This window comes from Falco naumanni, chromosome 4, assembly GCF_017639655.2.
Source record: "Falco naumanni isolate bFalNau1 chromosome 4, bFalNau1.pat, whole genome shotgun sequence".
Classification (NCBI taxonomy): Eukaryota; Metazoa; Chordata; class Aves; order Falconiformes; family Falconidae; genus Falco; species Falco naumanni.
The window spans coordinates 92,011,569-92,034,700 of NC_054057.1; the positions used below are offsets into that span (position 1 = coordinate 92,011,569).

The window sequence follows — 23,132 nt, forward strand, 5'->3', positions numbered from 1 at the left end:
GTTTGCGTGTCAGGTGTGTTTCTTTAGTAGCGTTCGCAAAAAATCCATTTTATTGTGGTACTGCCATCCTCTTGTACCTCTTGTTCTAGCCTGCTGATATCCAGTGGTGCCGCTGATGCAGAGCAGTTCACTTGTGTGATACTTTCTGCTTCTTTTATGGGGTGTCTTTAAGACTTCCACCTCAAATCCTTTTAAAAGCTTCTTAAAAGCTCTTGCTTCTACGTTATCTATCTATCTTGCTTAGCAACTGCAGACATGCATTATATGGCAAATCCCATTCCAGAAGAGAAAATAGATAAGATGTTGTGAGTGCTGGAGGTATAATAAAGACTTCTCACACAAAAAATAAACAACTCAATGAGCAGCAATAAACTTAATTTGCACATTAGATATGCTTTTCCAAGTTCTGACATTTCAGTTGAAAATAATGCTGAAGCAATGAGGCCTATAATTGAACAGCCAAAACTTCTCCAGAGGGGAAACAAAAACAAATGTTCCCTGCAAACAAGATCATTTTTATACCATGTTGTTACTCAGTGTTTTAATAAACTTCATAAATGCCAAACAAAACATTTTTTTCATATTTTAATGTGATTTTCCCATATTGCTCCATTAGGATGTATATATGTGATATGCGAAATGGTATATAACCTTAATGAAGTCAGAGATCCCTAAACCCTAAACTTCTTGGTTTATTCATTGCTAGCTGTGCTGAAACATCGTCTCAGATTACATGTTGCACTGCATCAATGCTAATTGCTCTTTCAGAATATGAGTATGCAAAAGATTTTTGCCAGATGCAGTAGGTTAGGTAAGAGGTCATGCGTGCAGGCTACAGTAACCATTCTGAAGTCATTGAAAACAAGAATATTAAGAAAAAAAAGTGTTAAAAATTACATTTAATAATGTGCTCCTCTTCTTGTAACTGCAGACGTTATTGTTGTTAGCTGTTTTGCAAAACTGATTAACACGCTTACTGTAACCTCAGAAGTTCCACTTATAAACTCAATTTTTCTCATTTAAAATCAACAAATATGAATACTTTTATAAAAAAGTCTGTATTGAAAATATCATGTGGAAGCAAAGAAAAGAAATACATACTAAGTTTGCCTCTGTTTTCCTTTTTTTTCTGTCACTGATCAAAGCTCAGAGCACACTCATTTCATATGCTGCTCATAGGAATATCTGTACAAACAGTATCTCTTTTCATGTCCTCCAGCTCTGGACTAGTCCACCTGAGCAGTAAATTTGTACAAATTCCTTTTACTAATGGAGACAGCACAGCAAAACTTGAAGCAAAAGATTGCTTTGGACATCATATACTTTAATATGTTCCACAACGTATTTAACTGTGTTTCAAAGAAGGGTGGAAACTACTGCAGGCACCCCCCTGCAGAGCATCACTGGACTGGGACCAGAGCCAGGGTGTGTGGTTACACCAGGAGCTCAGCCCCAGTGCAGACAAAGCTGCAGCTCTGGAGGGAAAGAGAATTACAGCAGATGTGATGATTTGATATGATGTGTCTCCTAGCTGATAACATGATTTTCTGGATGCTTAAACTGATAATCACAGGATGGCTGTTAGGAAAGCTATTTATACACCTCCAACTAACGCATCGCATCTACGAACAAAACTCCTGGCCTCGCCAAGGTGGTCTGAAAAGCTGTATTAGGTGTTGAAGTTGCCAGGGTTTTCAGTGAGAGCCCCCATCCAAAAGCAACACAGCAACAACACATTGCCTAGACCAAGAGGAGAAGCTAAACAGAGCCAGGTGCCCAAACACTGGCTGTGCAGTAAGGACTGTAACCCAAGTATGATCTGGCACAAAAGGTCGTCTTCTGTGACAACACACCTTGCTGGGCAACCGGCACATGACCCAGGGGCTGTCCACTTTTTGTACTAATGGTTGGAGTTTCACGGGTCAGCACTTGTCCAGTGTACAGGACACCCAGGGTCAAGTACTTCTCGGTCAAGGGCTTTGAATACTGTGTCTCCCACTTCTCCCAGCCATGGCTTTGTACAAGCCTACTACAGCTGGATAAAAACTGAAAGCAAAGAAAGCAGCAGCCTGGGGAAAACTCAGTGTCCCCCCTGGTGAGGGCTTGCAGTGAAGACAGAGAAGGGGAAAGGACAGAAGATGGCAACATGGCTTTCCAGTCCTAAAGGTTATTGGTTTCATATGCAAGGGCTACAAAATGTGACAGGCAGACTATTACCTGCACTTGGTGCCTTCATCAAAAACAAGGAGGGGAAAAAGACAAAACAGAAGGAGAAAGCACTGGAGCTGGAAGTGTTATGCAGACAGGCCAGTCCCTGCTGACATCTATACAAAGTTTGGGAAACATCATGCATAACTAGGTAGCTGCACTATGGCACATCTCATCACATCCCATCAGTCATTTTGTCTTAGAGGATGTACGATTTGGCTTCTTATAATGATCCTGATAAGACAAGTTCATAGCGATGATTGTCAAAGAGGCAAGTCACATTCTTTTTACGGAGAATATTAAAATTTTATCTCGTATGCATAATGGAGAAGAAAATAATGGTAATGTGAAAGGGGGATGCTCTCCCTTCAGAAAGACATCTGTTTAGTTGTATTAACCTGTAGTTAATGGCTGAAATAGTTTAATTAAACCAAAATGTAATGTAAGAAGACAGAAAAAAAAATATCATATGTTTTCAGACAAAGGGGTGTCCTCTGAAATGAAGTGTCTTAGTGTTAACATCCAGGAAAACAAACTAGTATGAAAGCACAGAAGACACCCTAACAGATGCCTTGTTTTATTATTAATGCAGCAATTAGGGTGAGAGCTGTGGGAGATGGCCATTATACATATTCAGATTCAAAAGTCATGTGAATGGCCAAAGAAGAGGTTTTGCTTGGCTCTGATCTGTGTTGGAGTTGTCTACCAGAGTAGCACACAGCAGCTGGAATGCACAGGAGTGCGTGGCTTCAGATTCTGCAGGAATGCAACATATGCAACATGTGTCTGCCCCACGCTGAAGAAAATAAACCCGTCTGATTTTCAGATAACTTCATAACATCTTATTTCTTTCTGGCACCCCAGCTTTGAAGTCTCTTCTGCAGTCTCAGATGTGATGTAAATCGTAAATGAGCTGAATACACTCATCCAAGCACACTGTACAAGGTACACACACTGACTCCACACTGATCTGTCTCCACACCCCAGTGCCTGCAGCAGCACAGCCCATACCTGCGATGTGTAAATGGTACTGCTGTGCAAATATTATTTTAAATGTTGCTACTTGTTTCTGTGGGTATCTTGGAAGACCCCCCTGATAAACAAATTGATCATGGGAGTGGTGCAGTCATGAGGTTTTCTTTGCTGCAGGCAGTGGACAGCTTTAGTTTCAGCTTTAAACTGCAAGTGAAAACCTGTCAATACTAGCACTGATCAGCACAGGCTTGGGCATCCCAATGAAAAAGGCACATACTTTCTAATATTCATAAAGCACAAAAAAAGCCCCCCCCAAATTAAAGTACCTTTCACAATCAGGTTTCCTGAATTTCTGGCAGCTCCAAACTGATTTGTTGCTATACAAGTGTACACCCCGGAATCTGATCTGGTGATGTTATAGAGTCTGAGACTGCCATCTTCTAGAAAGGTGACCCTGGGGAAAAAATAAACAAACAAAAAAGAAGTAAAGAAGACTTCTGTTACGGGAACTGTAACAGAAATGCAATGCCACTTTTAATATTTAAACGTTTCCATTATAACTTTTATCTTCTACAGCAAGCTGAATAGATATAAATCAATTTTCACCCCTGCTTATTACTGATTTCTACATTAAGTATCTTATATTAACATACTGGAGCTGACTATTAACATATCTAGCTGACTTTCCTGCAGCAAAATTTGGAGTCTCAAGAGGAAGAAGGAAGACCCAACTTTTTACCTAAATGTGCTATATTTTACCTGTGTGTGTGTGCCCACACGCATTCAGATCCCAGTGCTCCTATGCTATACTAATGTTGTATCTGAGCCCAGCTGGCTGTGCAATTTTTTCAGGATTATTAAAAGGTATTAGCAGACTAGCTGAGATGCTGAAATGCCATCTCACAAGCCAAGGAACCAAATCAAATACATCCCTGTCTCATAGGGCCCTCAAATCACCTTATTAGTCTCTATGTTGTTTACACCAGTTTGCAGAGTATTCAGTAAATCGCATTTAATAGTAATTTCAGGACCGCTCCGGGGTTTTATGGATGAAATTAATTTCTAAGTTTGTTCATATACTTCTTTAAGTCAATGAGATACTTTGAGATGTAAATCAGTACAGAGTTTGGCACTTTTTTGTTTGTACATACGAGGGCAGCACTTGAGGGTTTGGGGATTTTCTTCACAAACATAGAGAACACATATCAATCAAAGGTAGAGAATGTGAAAATGAAAACTGAATTAGGTAAGCAATAATCTTTTGGACAGAAAATACAGTTACCCTACAAAGTTTTGTTAATTTTGTTTCAGTTCTTCCATCCACTTGTTGCACCTGGTAGATGTTCAAGTTCTTGATCGATTCTTTTCTGAGTTTAGAAGAAGGACAGTGGGCTGGAAGACATGAAGCTCCTGAAAGTTTCATGAAAATTGGGTCAGGGTCTCTATGTACAGGCCCTCCTGTCAGTAAGGCCACTGCATGAGCACAGTCCCTAGTAGGCATCAGAGAATCTGCACCCAAACAGGGAATAGCTGCACTCAAGTGCCATGGCTTCTTGAATGTGACAAAATCCATCTATAAGTCAAAAATTCACAGGAAACCAGGCTTCATTCATTCCAGCGCTCACAGAAGTGCTCCATTGTACTTTTATATTCCTCTTTTAATTGACATTTAAATCTAATGCAAGAATCCTTTTATAAAAAGAAAATACCTAATTCATGCATCACAGCTTGGACATTTAATATTTATTACTAACAACATAAGATCGGATGATGCAATGAATTATTAAAGGAAACAAACAATAACAGGAGCAGAAGTTGAAGCTGGCAGTAATATCATCGCCATTAAACACATAAACCCATCGTAGTATCATGCTGCATTCTGCTCTGGTATTTATACACTTGTAGCTCTATGTGTAACACATTAGACCCTGTTCTGCTTCCCAGTACACGCTCCCAGGCTCTCAACTGACGAAGAGAAGCACTAGACTTGGATTCCTGTCGGTCTTCTTGCTTATGTCCCCCCAGGGTCATGTCTCCCACTCTTGTCTGACCGTACCCTGTTGAAAGATCTGCTCCTGAGCAGGAAAGGGGTGGATTTAGGAGTGAGAAAAGCTGAGATGTCCCCATGATGCCAGGCACTCTCTCACCGGTGTGTGGAGCTGAGAGGGGAAGGGGTTTAGGCTTGAATAAAAAATTCTTTGTTTCCTTGGCAATAATCATCAGGTAGTGCAGCAGTTGTTTGTATGCAATTTGTAGTATGATGAGAAAACATTTGGGTTTAATAACCCATCATATAGCCATCTTAAACTGGAGAGGAGCAAAATACGAAGCAACAAAGTACGCTCTTCAGTATAATGATGTATCTACTCAATGACGTTTTGTGGATAAGGAAAAATGAATAAGCATGAAAGAAGTGACCCTTTCTGCTGGCTTCATGATGCTGTGCATCAAAACAAGAGACTATGGGTTCCTCTCCACCTCAGTATGGGGACCCACCTGATGACAGTATTTCAAAGGCAGATTTAAATATGAAGAAACACATTTGTGAGTATTCCAGTTCTGCCTCTGCAATTTTCTTTGCATTAATGATGCATTTCTTCACATCAGTTTGTACCAGCCAGAAGAAAACACCCTCATTAGAAACTGCTGGTGATAAAATAGTTGATTCAATTGACTGGTTAGCTAACATATGGTGGCTTCATCAAAGAGTATCAAAAGAGATTCAAGTGTGCATCAGCAAATGTTCAGAAATTGGACACCTGAATAATAAGTTAAAACAAGCCACCGTAGCGTCTTTCTCACCATCAAATATTGATGCCCTGTTATTTTTATTGTAGTTGCACCTAAAAGCTCAAGGCACAAATTGGAATCCAGAAGTAGGCATGAGGCAAAAAAACCCTCTCAGTCCCCAAAAGCTTCTAATGTAGGTAAATACACAGGAAAAAAAGACTCTGTAAAAATACAGAATAATAAAGGGTGAATCTTTGAATGCACAGGCTCTGTGCTTAGCCACTTGTGGATTTCTGGCTAGGGCTTTTTCAGTGAAGTTTAGTCACGTCTCACTCAGATATTTTTTTTTCCCTGCCGTCTTCATTAGGAATTGAGACCTGAATAATTCCCAGGTTCCAGGTTTATCCACTAAAAGGGGTTTGTACCCAGTCAAGAGCTGCTGAGGTAATGTTTGATCTGGAGAAATGCTGTTCTGAAACAGTATTTCAATGCCTGGGCAGGCTGAGGATGGAATGGCTCTTTCAATAGATCAAAACGGAGCTTAGCAAAGAGAAACCATGAACTAATAAGAGATTCAGAGTGGTTTGAAACAGAGGTCACACTACCTAAAGACAATTAGGGAGCTAGCAGTAAATAAGATACTCTGACAGAATTTATGTAAAAGCACAGAGGACTCCAGAGTATTTAGTTAGCGGGAAAGAGAATTAAAGAACAAAAAAAGTGAGTAATTTCCAGCTGTACTGAGGTCCATGTCAGGAGAGGGATGAGAAAGCAGAGCACAGCAGAAAACCAAGATGGTGCATTTCAAATGCAAGGGAAAAAAAAGTTATATGAAATACCAACCCAGTTACCATGAACCACAAAGTTGCCATAAACTTCCTGAGAGTCATGACTTTACGCCATGGGTGGGTTCAGAGGGGCTGCACTTTATCCTCTTCCATTTGTCTTTCAAATAATGGAACTGTAATTCTGAAGGCAATGGGAATGTTTCCTTTAATGGGCTACAGATCAAGCTCTAACAAATGATTTTAAAAGAAGCTGTGAAACACATGTCTCACCTGCTGAAAGGCTTGCTGAAAACTGTTAACTTTTCAGAAGATTTTAGACTGTGTGAAGGCTATAGACAATAATTCTTAGCATTTGCATTGGAAGACAAGGTAATTCCAAGCACTGCGACAAGACAGGAAAGTTTAACTTGTCCAATATAATGCAAGTAGAATATCTTTTTCTGTTAGGAATACTGGACTTCTCTCAATAAGTAAATAAGTGCCTGTCGAGGGACAAAAAGCAAAAGATCTGAAGCAGATCTGATAAATGCATCCCTGTGAAAGGAGGAGAAAAATGAAGAATGAGATGAGCTACTGGGAGCTACTGGGGCAGCTGTTCATAAAGCCTTGTCACAGCTAGGGATTGCTTAAGCATAAGCCCAACTCTAAACAGGCATCTCTGACCTACGAAACGTTTAAATCCTTAGCAGACTAGTGCTGACACCCATGTTTCTGCCTGAATCCCACAGGGGCTACCTCTGGGTAAATAGCTCAATTAAGCAAAGTTGGTATAAGGAAAAAATGGAAATCTAGTTATATAAATCAGTTATATAAGTTCCTGTAGCGAAGGGCTAATTGGAAATACCCAGAAATATCATTCCGTATCTAACAGGCCTGAGAACTTACCCTGCAAAAAGATGGATGTGTTAGATGTGGTTCACTTCATGTGGATCACAGGAAGGTAGACAGCTTTTAAAGCCCAGTTCAGAGACACGCTGAGCCAATTTCCCACCTGCAGGACGCCCATGGCAGAGGGCGAGGGCAGGGTAAGGATGCAGTAGAAGGTACCACGGTCTTTTCCTAGCATTCAGTGACTCGTAACCCAGGGTTTGGAACTGGAGACGGTACCTTTCTATGTGGGATGAAATTTGTCTTCAGGAATGAATTCAAAGCCCTTTGAGCCTCTGCAAACCTTTAGTCCCATGACAGTCTGTGAGAAGTTCTTCCCTGGTTTATTTAAGTGTAGCCACGTATTTTTGTTTGGTTTTAATCTACTTATTACATTGGATTGATCCACGTCCTTGTCCTCTCTGAGTGACTCCATTAGTACACTAAGATAAGCATTATACGCAGAAAGGGAAAACAAACAGCCTACCCAAGATCTGCTGGAGGCAAAACTCTGCATAATGTTCAAAAAGACTAGTTTGCTATGCTTCTACAGAAGACATGAGACTGGGAAGAAGTGAGAGCTCATTAAAATTGTCACACATACTTTTTAAGTAAAGAACTTGAGAAATCAAGCAGGGATGATAGGTACAGCTTTTAATTAACCAGGCCAAACAAACCATCTCCGAAAGTGTTGTCTCATGTGAACAAAAGATTGTTGATGGCTATTTACTTTGATCTTAAGAGCATGAAAGAATAATATGTATTTAACAAGGCTGATAGAAAAATAAAATCTGAGAAAAGAAAGAGGTGTCAACTCATTAGATTTTAAAGTGCAGCAGAGGTATTTTTTGTGCACTGCTGTATTGTTCATCTAATCTGTTTTAGAGAGAGGTGCAATTTTAATTCATGGATGTGAATTGCATTAATTCAATACAGCAAATGTCTTTGAAATCCCCATCAAAATCAGTTGAGCTGGATTGGTGTCAAACTAGGGGAGAATCAAGCCTACTTCTGCAGATTTCAGCACTGCCTGTAGGGTAGCTATCTCTTCAAGGGCATAAAGTAATTCCTTTCAAAATGAAGTAACCCTGATACTTAATGTAAAGATTCACTCTTCTGTCTCCCTCTAACCTCAAATGTCTGACACCTCATAATGTTACTGAAGTCATCATCACAGCACTGTGCAGATAAAAAGGGAGTGTTCTGGATCTGATGAAATCAGAGGCAAGTAATTTTTATTATCTGAGAAATCCTATTTGAAACCATGTCTTCTCAGTCTCACTTTACTGCTCAAGAGCAAAAACACTCTTGCTTTTATAGGCTATGCAGAGATATATTGTTTATAAATTTCTTCAGATATGCTAGGAGACATTGAGAAAACAAATGACGTTTCTAATTTTACAAAGATGGAAAAGCATGAGAGGCTGAATTAAAAAGTACAAGGAGAAGTAAGTGAGGGGCAGAAACATGAGCACCGCTCTCCAGTGACTCAGAATTACTAGTGATGTATGCAGATAGAAATGTGAGTAAAGTTTGACTGAGTGAATGAATTGTACCTGCTGATGACAGCCCTGGTATTTTTGAAAAGGTCCCGCTGAGTCCCATCTGAGATCCGACTGTCTGTATTATATGTTAATGATCTTTGTATCTGTTTATCCTATTCTGGGTGTCATTTGTATGCTAATAGTATTTCCATTTAATAAACTATGCTTAAAAGAATATTTTCCTTATCTGCATGCTGATATAAATAAGCTTCAGAGTTGACTGGCAATTAACTGGAAATAAAATCAATGTCATTAAACTCTGTTACCTATTTGGATCAAAACAAAATTACACAATCTAGCTGAATAGCCTTATTAAAATATTTTGGAAAAGAATATTATTAGCAATGATAGAAGGTGACACTATAATACTGCTTTTTGTTATTTCCTAAAATTCCCCTCTGTTCCTAAAAAGGAACATTATTTTTGCATAAGATCTCTGAAATTTGGGACCACAAACAGACATCTGAACTGAGTAATACTCCATCATAAAGCTTCCAGACAAAATAGAGTCTCTTCAGGAAATGGCACTACTCCCTTTAACATAAAATAACAGAAGTTGTTTTGCCCTGTCTTTAACATACTCGAGCATTAAATGCAAGACAGATGTTCTTGTGTGATGTGCAAAGAAAAATGTGACCGGAATACCATGTCAGTAGACATGTATCTAAATCTATTGTAGCAATATGTCTCAAAACCTGCAGCCAGGGAATACTGGGCAGCAGCATCTCTATGTGTATGGGAAAGAATGGCATGCCAACCAAAGAACTAGTTTAGCAATGAAAGAAAACAGGCACGCAATCCCCAAAAACCATTGCTTTCCATGTATCTGGTCTTTTTGCACATAAACAACCTGGTCTCATGTCATATTTAAGAGATATGGCCCATTTATGGCTCTTTTCTCCCCTGTAGCTGTCTTTGCCCTATTTCAAATCTGCATCTAAACAGCAGATGTCATGAGAGTAGTAGTATAATCCTGGACTGATCCAAGAGCCAGACCTTAGCACGTCCAGGCAACAAGCAAGATTTCTTCGTTATTAGTCTACCTGGGGACAGGACATAACGAAATATTGTATTTATGTAGCCATACATTGATTAGTCAGAACATTCATAGCAGAAAAAACTAGTGATAAAGTAGTACACTGAGAAGGAAAGGCTCAGGAACCAGATTTTCTGACATTCTGTGGTGAGAATCCAGGTAGAAAATGAACTGAACTGCCAAAGGAAAAGGTTGCCACTTTTTAATATTTGCCAACAAGTTCTGCTGTTTTTATGAAATCTTTGTAACTCTGGTACATCAAAGGAAAGTTCTTCCAGTACAGGATGGCATGCCCACACTACTACTACTCCTCAATCTAATCCCACCATTAATCATCATTTTTATGATTCAGACATCATTAGGAGTTCAGACACAGCCATTCATACAACCAAATTCACTCCAGATGTAAGACTAAGCTCTTAATATGAGACTTAAGTAGAATTTAAACAGTACATAAGGCCCTGAATTACTCTCTGCGTGGGAGTTCAATTCACTTACAGGAATCTTCTTCCCTACCTGCTTGTCAGAATGTATTTCAATAATAAAAGTACAATAAAACCTGCTGTTAACTTTAAAGTGTTCTGTATATACAACAAGCAACTGACACCAGGTACACAGTGTGGTACTGGTGTGCTTTCAGAAAGCCTGGACAGCACATTCATGTGCGCACACCCCCACAGACAGACAGTACTGGAGACGAACAGTGTTCCTCTTCAGTAATTTCAGCTTCCACGCTGATGACCCAACCTTTTTTCAGCTGCACATGCCCTTGCTCTCACCGCCTCTACCTTCTCATGCCTCTTGCTTGGGCTGCCTGTGGGCTTGTAGGAAACCCTGGGGCAATCCTCACTGGGCTACTGGATTTATGCTTAATTTAAGCAATAATGTCAGGGACTCCATGTGGTTCACTGAAGCCTCAGACCCACATCCTTGCTCAAAGCATGGCAGAGCATAGAAATTGTATGTCTTTTTAATGTGAGTCATATTCTACCACTTGTGCATGTCCCTTAAGCAGCTCCTCCTTTCACTGAAAACCTGAAGAGATTTTTAGTTCTCATAGAAAAGATGTTTGATTAAACAGCAGTATTTCTTTCTAATAAAAGCCCACGCCTAAACCAGAGCTGTTAGTATTCTCCTACAAACCCTTTGTGCTGGCCAAGCCACTTTTTCAAGGTTCTGTTTCTATGCTTTCACTCACATCACCTTTCACGCTCAAAATGATCCCAGAAACTCCTTTCCAGAAGACTCTTTGTTCATCATGCCTCCAGCATCATGGGCAAGAGCCCACATGTCTGTCATGTTAATCAACATTATTGTGCCTTTTAGCGTCACCTCCCCAACATATCCTGATCTGTTACCTCTGATGTTACTTTTCAGTTGAAAACTTTTAGGATCAGGAACTAATTTTTATTTGGGGCTTGTGCAGCATTTTCTTCATCCAATATTAGTATTTTTTTATGCTATGGCAACACACACCATATAGTGTGTACAGAATAGTGCAACGGTAATGATGTGCACGGCAGTACAACTTGGACTAGAAGAGAAGCACAGAAGGTTGCATTCTCTCGTTATCTTTTGTGCAAACTCCTAATTAGGAACCTTGATTCACAGCCTGCTGAAGTCATTGAAAAAAAACTCCAATGAGATCAGCTGGCTTTGGATCAAATCCTGAACATCAACCAGAATACGTGCATGAAGCAGGGATAAAACATGAACCAAATGGGAGAGAGGGCACAACACTGACATTTGTTGGGGTTTAGCTTATTGCAACTCCATATGACATGGAAGAGTGACAGACTGCTTGGGACATCTCAGCATGTAGGACAGCCCCTCAGAAAGGCTCACCTGAACAAGGTTCCCAGGAGTTGAGTAGGAACAATTTAAAATTGTATTAGAGTGGTGTCATACAGAAAGGAAATTGTAATAAATCCAGCATCACGCAGGTTGTCATTCTTTCTCGTATGTGAGAACATATGGTTCATTTGCTTACTTGATGCTCACACTATCTGATGTGCTAAACACTATTGCATTAAGTAGTCAGTAATACATGATGAAATTAGGTTTATTGGCTTGTTCCATTACAAAACTCTCTAAGGAGAAAGAAAATAAACCAAAAGCCCCTTTCTTGTGTCTTCCACTGCACTAATATTCCCTGTCTGCTGCCTGCCAGCATTTCATTGGGTCAAGTAGCAATGGGGGTCCCCCTCTGCCTTCTCATTACTCTGCAGTGGATTGACTTCAAATGGAAAGATAACACAGAAAGAAGAAAGGGGGAAAACAAAGCAGAATAAGATTAAGAAGAAAAATAAAATATTGTCTTTTTCTTCCCCTCATCTGTGCTCATTCTTCCTTCTCTTTAGATCGCCCTCCTCATCTTCCACTCATATGCTTTCCTTTCCCCTGCCTTCACTCTCAGCTTGGGGGAGAAGACAAAAAAAACTGGAAACATGGTGAACACAAAGAAGGAAAGACTAAAGGTATTTCAGGTCAGTCTGAGGCACTTTCTGGCAAGCCTTTGTTTGTAAAATTTTTCTTACACCAGTATCATTAGTTTTGCTAGATAAGCAAACATTTCTGCTCATGCATACTCACTCTTCAGTGAGTACTGCCATGTTTAATGTTCCTCCTAATTCAATGACATTATTCAGGAGGAAGCATGGGCAAATGCTTGCACATCTATGCTTATAACAAACTTGGAAAAGAGAAAAATAAAATTTCTGTTAGCAAACAAATATTCAAGAAATACACTATAGCTGTCTCCACCAGTCTTTTGCAATACCCTCTTTTCTGCTATCTTTCATATAGAAACCACAGACCACTGTAAGTTGTGCAAAAAATATTTTTAGCTAGAACACAGAACACTCCTTGCAGCTCTCAGCATTCCCTTGGGAAGGGTGTAATGATGGGTCTTGTCTGGTTAGCACCGAATATGTAGTAGTAGTGTGGCCTGAGAGATGAAAAACCAAAGCAATTCTATACAGCAATCTCAGGCTTTGTAAGAATTTTCATATCTTAATATGCAAGTTCAGACCAAGCACTGAAAGCAGGCAGGTAAATCCATGCCTTTGATTTCTGTCAATCAATTTGTTAGCAAGGAATGAAACTGAAGTGATTAATCAAATTTAGCAGATGTGGAATCAATTCCATTGGTTCCCTAAGCAAAAGTAGAATTTCATCAAGAGATAAGCTTAATTTGTATTCATGTTGACTTACAGTGATGGTGTCTAAGATATCTGGAATTGCTGTGATTGCTGATGCCCACACTTCAAGTGCTCTATTTAAAAAGTAAAATAGGAAATGAACTTCTTTACAAGCACACAGACACTGATAAGATAGAAGGGTTAAGGCGTATCATCAAAGCTATGCAAAGCTTCTTGTGGTAGAAAAGCAAGAAGGATAAAAATGGAGATACACTTAATCCAGGCTTCAAAAACCAGACTTAAAAAATAAAATAATAGTAATATTAATATCCCATTGCTATTCACCTAGCCACATTGATGTAGAAGGCTGGAATAGAATGGTAAGGGCTGGAATAGCATAAGAAAATATGTTGTGTATGAAACTTGCTACCAGCATACAAATGTCTATCCTACTTTTATCTGTGAACAGAAGGTGCATAAAGCAGGGTGGTTTGTGGCAATAAGCAGCATTACAAGCAAAGCTTCTCTCTGCCTGTGCTACTCATCTGGTCAGACTGCAATATAGGTAGGATTCTTTTTCAGACACTGTGGATAGGTTTCATTCCCCCAGCTTTGCTCATCTAAAATTTAGGCATCTCATTTGAGATGGAGGTGCCTGCCAAGAAAATGTAAATAACTATCTTAGACTGCATATTGACTTCAGCTAAACAAAAGTTAAGTGACATCAATCTGTCCTTTGTTAGCAGAGTAGTGCAAATTTTTGAATTTTCAATCTATTTTGTCTTGATCCCTCCCCAAGCAGATTTATTTTTTTTCTTTTTAAATAAAGATAATGGATGTTCTGGAAGGTTTCAGTACAAGCTAAACAAACAGTGTTGACATTCTGTTAATTGAAATGTTTCATTGAAGTTTGTTGAACTGCCCTGACACATTTCTTCTCAAATTGGTTCAAGCTGAAACACTATTTCACAGCACAATGTGTTTTGTATGTTGTATTTGATCAGTGGATTGAGGACTTCTCCTGTTTACCAATTAATTGCCTTTATTTTTTAACTCCCTCTTTCTCTAATTCTGACAGCAGTCACAAGACAGCATTCTTTTCCCAAATAACAAAAAGAGTTTAAAATGTGTTAAAACGTTCATGGTTTTGGAATCTGACTCTGAACAGTGGAGCAGCAGAGGAGAGGCAGAGGCAGATGGTGGGCGTGAGTGCTCAGAAGGCTGAAGGAGAATAGTCCTGCCCAGGAGACTGGTACAGCAATTCAGATGCAGCACACAGCTGTGAGCAGACCCAGCCCCGTAGTTAATGAAACCTGCTGGGTCCTTGCACTTCACATGGGAGCAGGAGAAACCCCCTTGAGTTCAAGTCTCCAAGGGCCAGCTGTAAAACCTCAGCAATTATCAGATAATTCCCCCCATCCATAGCTTTAGAAGCCTTCAAGTCACTACATCTGCTGAGTTGTTTTTACATAAGGTTGTTGAAAGATAGCTTTTCATTTTGGTGCTAAGTCATTCTCCTGTGTTTCCTTTGAGTAATGGTGATAACTTGAGTGCAAAATACCAAAAACAAGCGTGGTGTGGAAGACAGCATTTACCACATCAAGCAGCTTTATTTATGGCAGAGAATAAATTAGCACCCTTCACAGGGATGGGACTGAACTGTGTCCTACAACCAAGTCTAGGAGCCAAGTATTGAGGCTATTTTATTGACCTCTAAACATACTCCTAGTTCAGTCCCCAGAAAAAGATTTGAATTATGAATATTTTCTTATTACTGATTATTAATGCATGGAAAGTGCTGTATATGACTAATGCATTCTTTCAACCTACCTCATTTCTCAGTTTTCCCTCAGCTATCCTCCTTTAAATTCTGAGTGGAGTGAATCACATATGTTTATATGCATTTAGCACAGTGTCTGGGGATCCTCAACTCAGGGTGAAGGAATAGCACCTCCCTCTGGTAAAGCAAAAGGGTTTCCAATTCCCATTTATTAAAACGCTTCAAAGAAAAAGAATTTTTGTAAAGTAAGTTTTCCATGAGGGTCCTCATCCTGAATCCACTTAAGGCAACATACATTTGTGATGAGATCAATGTCCAGACTTACACATTTGCTTCAATATATGAATTGTTCCCTTCTACTCTTTCTTTTCCTCAACTGACACATGAGATGATAGAAGTGAGAAGCGAGATGAAAAAAGCTTCAATTGCACTAACTTAGAATATATGGCATACATGAAAATAGTTCATATTTGTGTCCAGCTCCACAGAGTGGGAATTCAAAACGTGAAGCTTGTTCTTTTTCTTTGTTGCATTTCTACATTGAGCTAAAATCCACAGCACATGCCAGGAAAAAGGCATGCACTCGGCAAAGGGCAAACAAAATCTTTTCAAGCAGCTGGCCATTAGACAAGCGGTACTGCTCCTGAAAGCCCATTTCTCAAGACTTTGATCCAAAGAAGGAGGTTAATTGCCCACAAGAAAACCTCAAGCTGTACTGCTAGATTATCTAGAGAAGCTGATTGGGGGATCAAGTGAGGAGAGAGCAGGTAAAACCAGCTAGGATTAGCTAGCTGTGGAATTCCTTTTTGATTCCTGCAGCTGATAACCTTGACTTCCCTCTCTAAAGTGGCCAGCAGCATGAGCCAAAGACAAATCCCTCTATTCAGGGGGTGAGCGATATGGATGAGGGTGGAATTTAGCTATTTCTGAAAATTTTGAAGTAAAATACTAAATAGAAAGGGGACATAAAGAGTGGGAACACCAAGCAGACCTGGTACAGGTATGTTCAGGCTTTGATTTACCATCTTAAGTAAAAATTGGTTGATTTGGGAATTTTTTGAAGGACTTCTGTCTTTCAAATGCAATGAAGTATTTTGCATAAATGGGGGCATACAAGCTGTTGAAGATCTGGGCAATGATGCGCTTGATCTGCAGAGAGGATGGGAGAGACAAGTGTGGCTGGAGGAAACTGTGCCCCTAGAAACAGACTGAGGGCTGAAGACCTTCACTGCTGGACCATGGCAAGAGATACAGAAGATTATGCTTCAGACTCAGGAAATCAAATAGCTGGGGCCTAAACACTGTAGCTTTGTAAACTTAAAAATGCTTGATAAAAAACTCTCAGAGGAAATAACATAATAATTCTTGCTGCTTTTATTAATATAGTCTATTATTTAGCTTGTCTCGTTCTAGCACACTTCTCTTTACACACTTACAAATTCACATTAATATAAAGCAGTGTTACCGTCTTATATTCAGAGTTCAGATGATCAGGGAGAGCAGTGACCATGCATGGATGACTATCAGGAATAAACTTACTTTCACTCATGATAATAGAAGGTGAAAAAGAATACTCTTTCCCCTTAGGGTGGAATAGGTCTAGTTGCTCTATTTCTGTAGCTAAAGACTGAATTTGTCTAAGTCATTCTGAAGAAGCTATGTGATCTGACTTATTTAGCAATGCGTCCATCAGTTTTGCTCTTAGAAACAGAAGGGATTGGTGCTTCCTTTTTTTCAACATTTACAACCCAACCAAATATTATTTTTTTTAAACGAGCTCATAAAGGAGTCCAGAGAGATTATAATTGTTGCACAATAAAATGGGAGCAGAAATAAGGGACGCTTTAGTTAAAACAGTTAATCTGTATGTGACATGTCAGGGTTTAATCATATCTATAGAGAAAGGCAGACCAAGCTCCTTCTCTTTTTTATGAGCTAAGATGCATGTGATTTTAGTACTTTAATTAGCTGTGTACTTTAATTACAGCCATACAAACCCTTATTTCATTTTCTGTTTTCCGACACAAAGACTTCTGGAAAAATACTGTATAGATGATTTATTTTCTCTCCTTTAAAACCACAGCATTAGCGATTTTGTCATTTAATAATCAAAAAAGCCTTGTAAATGTTACTTTGCACCAGTGGACACACTGGTAAGATTTTGCACACTGAGAGTTTAAACATTCTCTCCCTTTGCCTCAGTGTGAATCCTGCTCCTTTTGTTTACTTCTGCTAAGCAGCAGAAGGCCTTCTGGGATGCTCAAAATTACAGTGTGCTTATAATTATTGTTAGAAAATAAATACGGAACCACAAGTAAATACTGTATGCAGTAAGTTAATATTTTTTTTATAAGAAAATCGGTTGGGGAATATCAGGGTACTAGAACCTCAAGATCTAGGCTTAATTCCACTATTTAAGTTTTAAACAACGCTCTCCTTGTTCCTGTTCTCATCAATGTCAGAAAATCCAGAGATTACCTGTGGCAAACTAAGCATGTTTTCTACATACAGTAGGGATAGGCTGTGTCTAAATAGGAATGAACAAACATTTTACAATCAAAATGCAAATAAAAATTTGACTGAACACTAATTTAGAAGAACATTTTTCATCATTAGATGAGCAATTACACAGAAAATTAAATTGCCATTAGTGAAAGGGGGGGAAATCATTGGAAAGTTCTCTATGCCCCGTGGCATCGACTGCTTACCCAAATTTTTCTGTTTCATTGCGAGTGCCTATGTGAAATACTTCTCAGATTTGCACTTTCTTTCACAAACACTTCAATTTACTTTTATGTCTATTGTATATTACTATACTATGGGATAGGGAAGTATTTATTTTGTGTCAGAGTTTTGGATAATGCTGTTTTAATGAATAATAGTTAATTTTAAATCTTACATGACCCAAACTAACCTCCCTTAGCAACTGGTCCTGTGTGCAAAATCTGGGTCTCGATTTCCAGAGCCTTATGGATTACTGATTCTGTTTTCAGTCTTTGAAAATGGCAATGTGATAAAACAGTGTTGTCATTGTATTTATGAACAGAAAGAGATGCTGAGGACTGCAGTTCTTAGGCACTGTTGCCCATGTCATCCATCTGTCTACATTTGTATATGGAAATATCATCACAGTTGTAAGTTGTGAATAGTACACCCAACTTAAGTCAGTAAGTTGCTTTTTATTTTAATGCTTTACCATTTAATTGATGTTCAAGTGTAGTAATACAGATGGTTTGTGGCAACTCACAAATAAGCTATTAACCATCACAGACAAAACGTCAGTAAAGCCTTGCCAGTATTCTGGTCCAGTAGCTAACCAAATCCTGCCTAAACAGAAGAGACAGAGAATACGGAGGTTGATGTAGCTATGGGTTATCGTACAACCTGTACAGCTGCAAAGCAATTATGCCGCAGCCTGGGGGTATATTCTGCTTCCCTGAAGCCTCCACTGATGTCTCCTACATGAAGCGGATTCAACTCGGGCTTTGTGTGTGGTAAACAGTCAGCTGTGATAGGGTTGCAGTGAATTAACTGCTGATGAATGCAAACGTATGTATCATACAATTACCCGTGTGTATTCGATCTGGCTTTGTTCTCAACCAGTTTTATATCTACAGACTTGTACGGCCACTGCTAAAGACAAATAGGCCTCTGGCATCAAAGTTTTCCGTCAATGGGCTGTCAAAAGCAATACTAAGCCAGATGTGTTTTAGTGATGTTTAAATGTTATTATTAAAACCAAGAACACTCAACAAATCCAGCAACTGTTTATGACTGTACCTTTTGTTCCGGCGCAGAACCTCTGAGCCCTTTCTCCAGTTAATAACTGCTCTGGGAGAAGCGCTCGGTTTACAACCAATTGTAATTTCACCTCCAACTTGAACAACAGATGTTTTTTTCACAGGGTTTTTGGAAAAGTCGGGTGCTGCAGCTAGAAAGAGAGAAGAAAGAAGAGCTTACTAAGTGAGTTACTAAGTGAACTTGCTAAATTCTTCTCTTCTTGTGAGATAATAGGTGAATCCAGTAATTGCTTTGTTTTTGAGGTTTCTGCAAAAGTACACATCTATCTAACATGAAAAATCTATTTAAGTATCAAAGAATAGAATTCACTGCATCTTATTTATTACGTATTTATGCCATTTCTAAACTGTCTACCTAGAAACTGTCTGCTCTGGCAATCTTTCCTTAGGGTTACATGCAGACTGGGAAAATAGGTCTACCTGCAATAAAGAGTGATGGTCCTGAGCACAGCTATGTCAGCAGGACAAACAGCACACATGGGATCTCAGCCACATGTATTCATCTGCAGAGTATTCAGACACACAGTGCTTCAGTGCTTTCTGTTTCTAAACCAGCACTGTTTTCTGAAAATAGGTTTATTTTTCCAGTAATTTATGTGGAAATCCACTCTTGGAGAAGAAGAAAACACAAGACCTGTAAAATACTTAGGTGCTCTTAAAGTCTGTGTTCTACTTTTTCATTAGTATTCGGCTGTTGAAAAACCTTTATATTTGGATATCTACAAGATAATACTTTTTATAATATGAACAAGTTCTATTTTATGTGCATCTCTGGTAATCATTAATGAGATTACATGCTACATGTTATTTGTTTTTATATACATATTTGCCATATGCTCTTTGTTTATAGTTAAATTATTTTTCCCACTTTCTGAAATGACTTTTTATAAACTGCAGAATAACTATTAATAACACAAAACACTAAGTGAGAAACATAAATTCATTAAGCTTTTGCATATGTGATAAGGAAAGACCACACAAGGGATTAGAATCTTCCCCCAAACCAGTCATGAAATGAAATAGAAAACCCCAACAAACCCAACTTTCCACATGGGTAAGAACACACAGCAAAGAAATAATCAGCATACTTGAACTGCCAGGTGGAATTTAATCTACTAATTTCTTAATTTCAATTTTTTTTTCAGTGAGTGTCCTGTTACACTCAGTACCTGCTCATTTTAGTGACATTTACTCACCTATCACCCGCAACTCAGCATTGGCATAAATAGTATCGTACTTGTTTTCTGCCACACACTGATAGAGGCCAGAGTCTGACATATTCAGCATAGGTATGATAAGAGTTCCATTTTCAATTTGAATTCTTTCCTGATAAAAGAAAAAACAAGCAAAAAAACATTGACAGAGCCAAGGAGTGTACAAGCCCAAAGATTTTTGGTATCACACTAATGCACCTGATCATAATTTGGAAGCAGAAATGTTATTTTCTTGGAAGCAACGTGGATGAATACATCAGAAATGTGACACATACCTTGCTATATGATGGTGGTTATGTTTTCAAACCTCTCAGCTCTTCAAACTTTTCAAGAACTACAGGCAGAGTTGCAGAGTCATTGCTATGGGCAGGCTTGCCCAGATGTTCCAGCTGTGGCATGTGCTTCTCTGCATTGCTGAACTGTGAATCTGTGGTTGTGCTTCACGGTGAAGCAGGCGCAGCAGTAGCTACTGCAGGGCAGGTACAGCTCCTTCACACTGGGAGCCTGGAGCATCTTTCCATATGGCTCCTGAGAAGCAGCACCTGCAGCCCTGTCTGGGGGCACAGTGAAGCATGGCCTATCCCCTCATCTGACTAGATGAATCTGATGATGATAATGTAAACTGATCAGAAAAGCTCCACAGGAGACAGGTGCTCAAATAATGGAAACATTTCAAATGTTATCAAGATCACAAGTCACAGAAAAATGATCCACTGAAAAATCTCTACTGAAAGCCAATGCTTCTAAAGTCCTTCTAAACCCACAGGCAGCTGTTCAGATCAGAGGGACAGCATGCTCCTCGTGGCTTGAATGTCTATACACTAAGTTTCTTCTGTACAATTCTGCTGAAATAGAGGAAGCTGCACAGTAGGTAAACTTGGACCAGAGCTTGGGTTCTGGCTTATTAAAAGAACTTCTATTTGCTCTGGTTTGGCAAATATAAAAAAGCCCGTTTCATGCTGCAAGCATAACTTAAAGCTAAATATTTTGTGATTTTACAATTACTAGCCTCCAGAGACAATAATAGCTCCGCTGCAAAGTGTAACACTGAGACGGAGAAGACAGTATGTTCCTGAAAACAGATCAGTCTGGCAGAAACCCACAACAGGGAATATAAATTCTATCACCAAATGCAAGTCTGCAACAACAGGTATTACTATTATTATTATGTTGCTCCTTTAGTCTGGCTCTCCTGCTGCTCAAGCAGTAATGGGAGCATATATTGTAAGAGTATATAGTACAGTCTTTGCTGAACAGATACAAGCATCTAAAACACATTTGTGAACTGCTAGATGTATATAACCTGACTTGCCATGTTGCCACAGATAAGCCAGTTGCACAGCCTGTTCAGGGGATTTCTCTTGCATTGCTTGCAGAGGGGAGCATGCCACCTATTGAGCCATAGAGCTCTATTTTCCAACACTCTTGCCTTTTCCTTGGAGATCTCCCAACTAAGAATTGACCCAGACCAACCTTGTTTAGCTTGGAAATGTGATGAGAGCACAGCCTGCAGTTGAATGGCTGGTGTACTGCAAACTAATTAACAACATTACATTACTTATCCACTGCTATTTATTTTTTTTTTTGTGAGGCTCTTGCTACAGATATCTTTTGCATACTTAGTTTTACCTCCAGGCTGTTTGCTATCCTCTCGATGTGTTCTATTTTTACAAACATCCTTTGAATGCAAAACCCCTTCTGAAGCAATGCTTGTGTTTCTTACACATGCCAAATTCCCCACCATTCTATGCTGGCTCTCTTCAGCTACGCAGACAGAGAGAAAACCATACCACGTACACAAGCAGGAATATTTCAAGGATGACCAACTAGGTAGTGAGGGAGAAAGGTCTGACAAAGAGTTGACAGTATCCTCAGAATCAGCCCCAAGGTAGAAAGCATCTGGAAGGCATTCTCCCTGCGATATTTCCACTAAGCAGGGTGCTGTGACAGACTGAATATTTTATTACACCTCCACTGTACTTTCACCTCCAAACAATCCATTTTGTCCATTGAGTGATAACATTCAGCATTTTTGCCTCAAGTATTCCATTTACAATACACTGTAAGCACTGTGAAAATGTTGGCTGAAAATATGTCTGTAGAGTGTTTTATTCCTTTTTATTGAAATGATGCAATTGAAGAATGACAGATTCTAAGTATTGCTGTCTTCAAAGAGAGAGAAGCTAGACAATCTTGCTTAGGAAGAGGTCACAATGAGGAGGAAAAACAGGTTCATAAAAATCACAGTCCAAGTAAATTCTGGCTAGCCTTCTTAGAAGCTAGTTGGGTTCTCTTCAGGACTACTCCAGCAGAAAATCATGTGAAAGATCAGACCACACTCCACTTGCTTCCAGTAAGTACTATGTCTAGTAAGTGCTAATTTGCCCCATGGTTTGGAAATTATTCTATATCTGTTACTGCTAGACAGAAAATAATCACAGTACATTTTTTTCCAGAGAAGTAAAAATGCATTACAAATGAGCTCTGCCATTTTATGCCCAACAGAGGCTGAATGCATGCTTAATAAAAAAAAAGGAAAACTTGGCCTCAGCAGAATGCAAACACAGCAAAAAGTGTCTTGCCACAGAAGTCATTCTCCATAAGGCTGCCAACAACTGAAGATGCAAGATGGTTGTGCCAAATCTTGGCCACCACAGAAGTATAATTATACTGCCTAGAAAGAAACAAACCTGAGTTCTCAAACACCTGCTTTAAGTGCTTCAGCTCCAATTAATTTCCCTTCTCTCCTTGCACTCCTACCACTTCACTACTTCCCTTTCCGCTCAAGCCCTTCTTTTGCCTTTAAGTGAGATTTTTCATTTTTTCACACCTTCTTTGTAACTTGGTATGGTTTTCTTTAGTCTACATTTTCTCTACCTAGCACCAGAAAAAGTATTAACCTCAATAATAACTGTTTTTCATAGCTGATCAACTCAGTAAAGGATAAACATAGCATAAGAATGGTCATACTGCACGAGACCAAAGGTCCATCCAGCCTACAGATTAACAGAAACAGAAGAAAAGTCCAAGTTATCAGGCTGATCATTTTG

General features: G+C 39.2%; 1 protein-coding gene across 4 annotated transcripts in view; it reads right to left on the minus strand.

Annotated features, from left to right (window-relative positions):
- Positions 1–23,132, minus strand: part of CNTN6 (contactin 6) — a 149,290-nt gene that overhangs the window by 22,130 nt on the left and 104,028 nt on the right. For all 4 annotated transcript variants that reach the window (XR_005827710.1, XM_040593036.1, XM_040593037.1 and 1 more), the window contains exons 10-12: positions 20,065–20,194; positions 18,849–18,999; positions 3,510–3,637 (exon numbers count right to left, since the gene is read on the minus strand). Coding sequence is in view for 3 of the 4 variants with exons in the window: in XM_040593036.1 (XP_040448970.1) it covers positions 3,510–3,637; positions 18,849–18,999; positions 20,065–20,194 (409 nt within the window). In the remaining variant the exon portion in view is untranslated. The remainder of the gene's footprint in view (positions 1–3,509; positions 3,638–18,848; positions 19,000–20,064; positions 20,195–23,132) is intronic.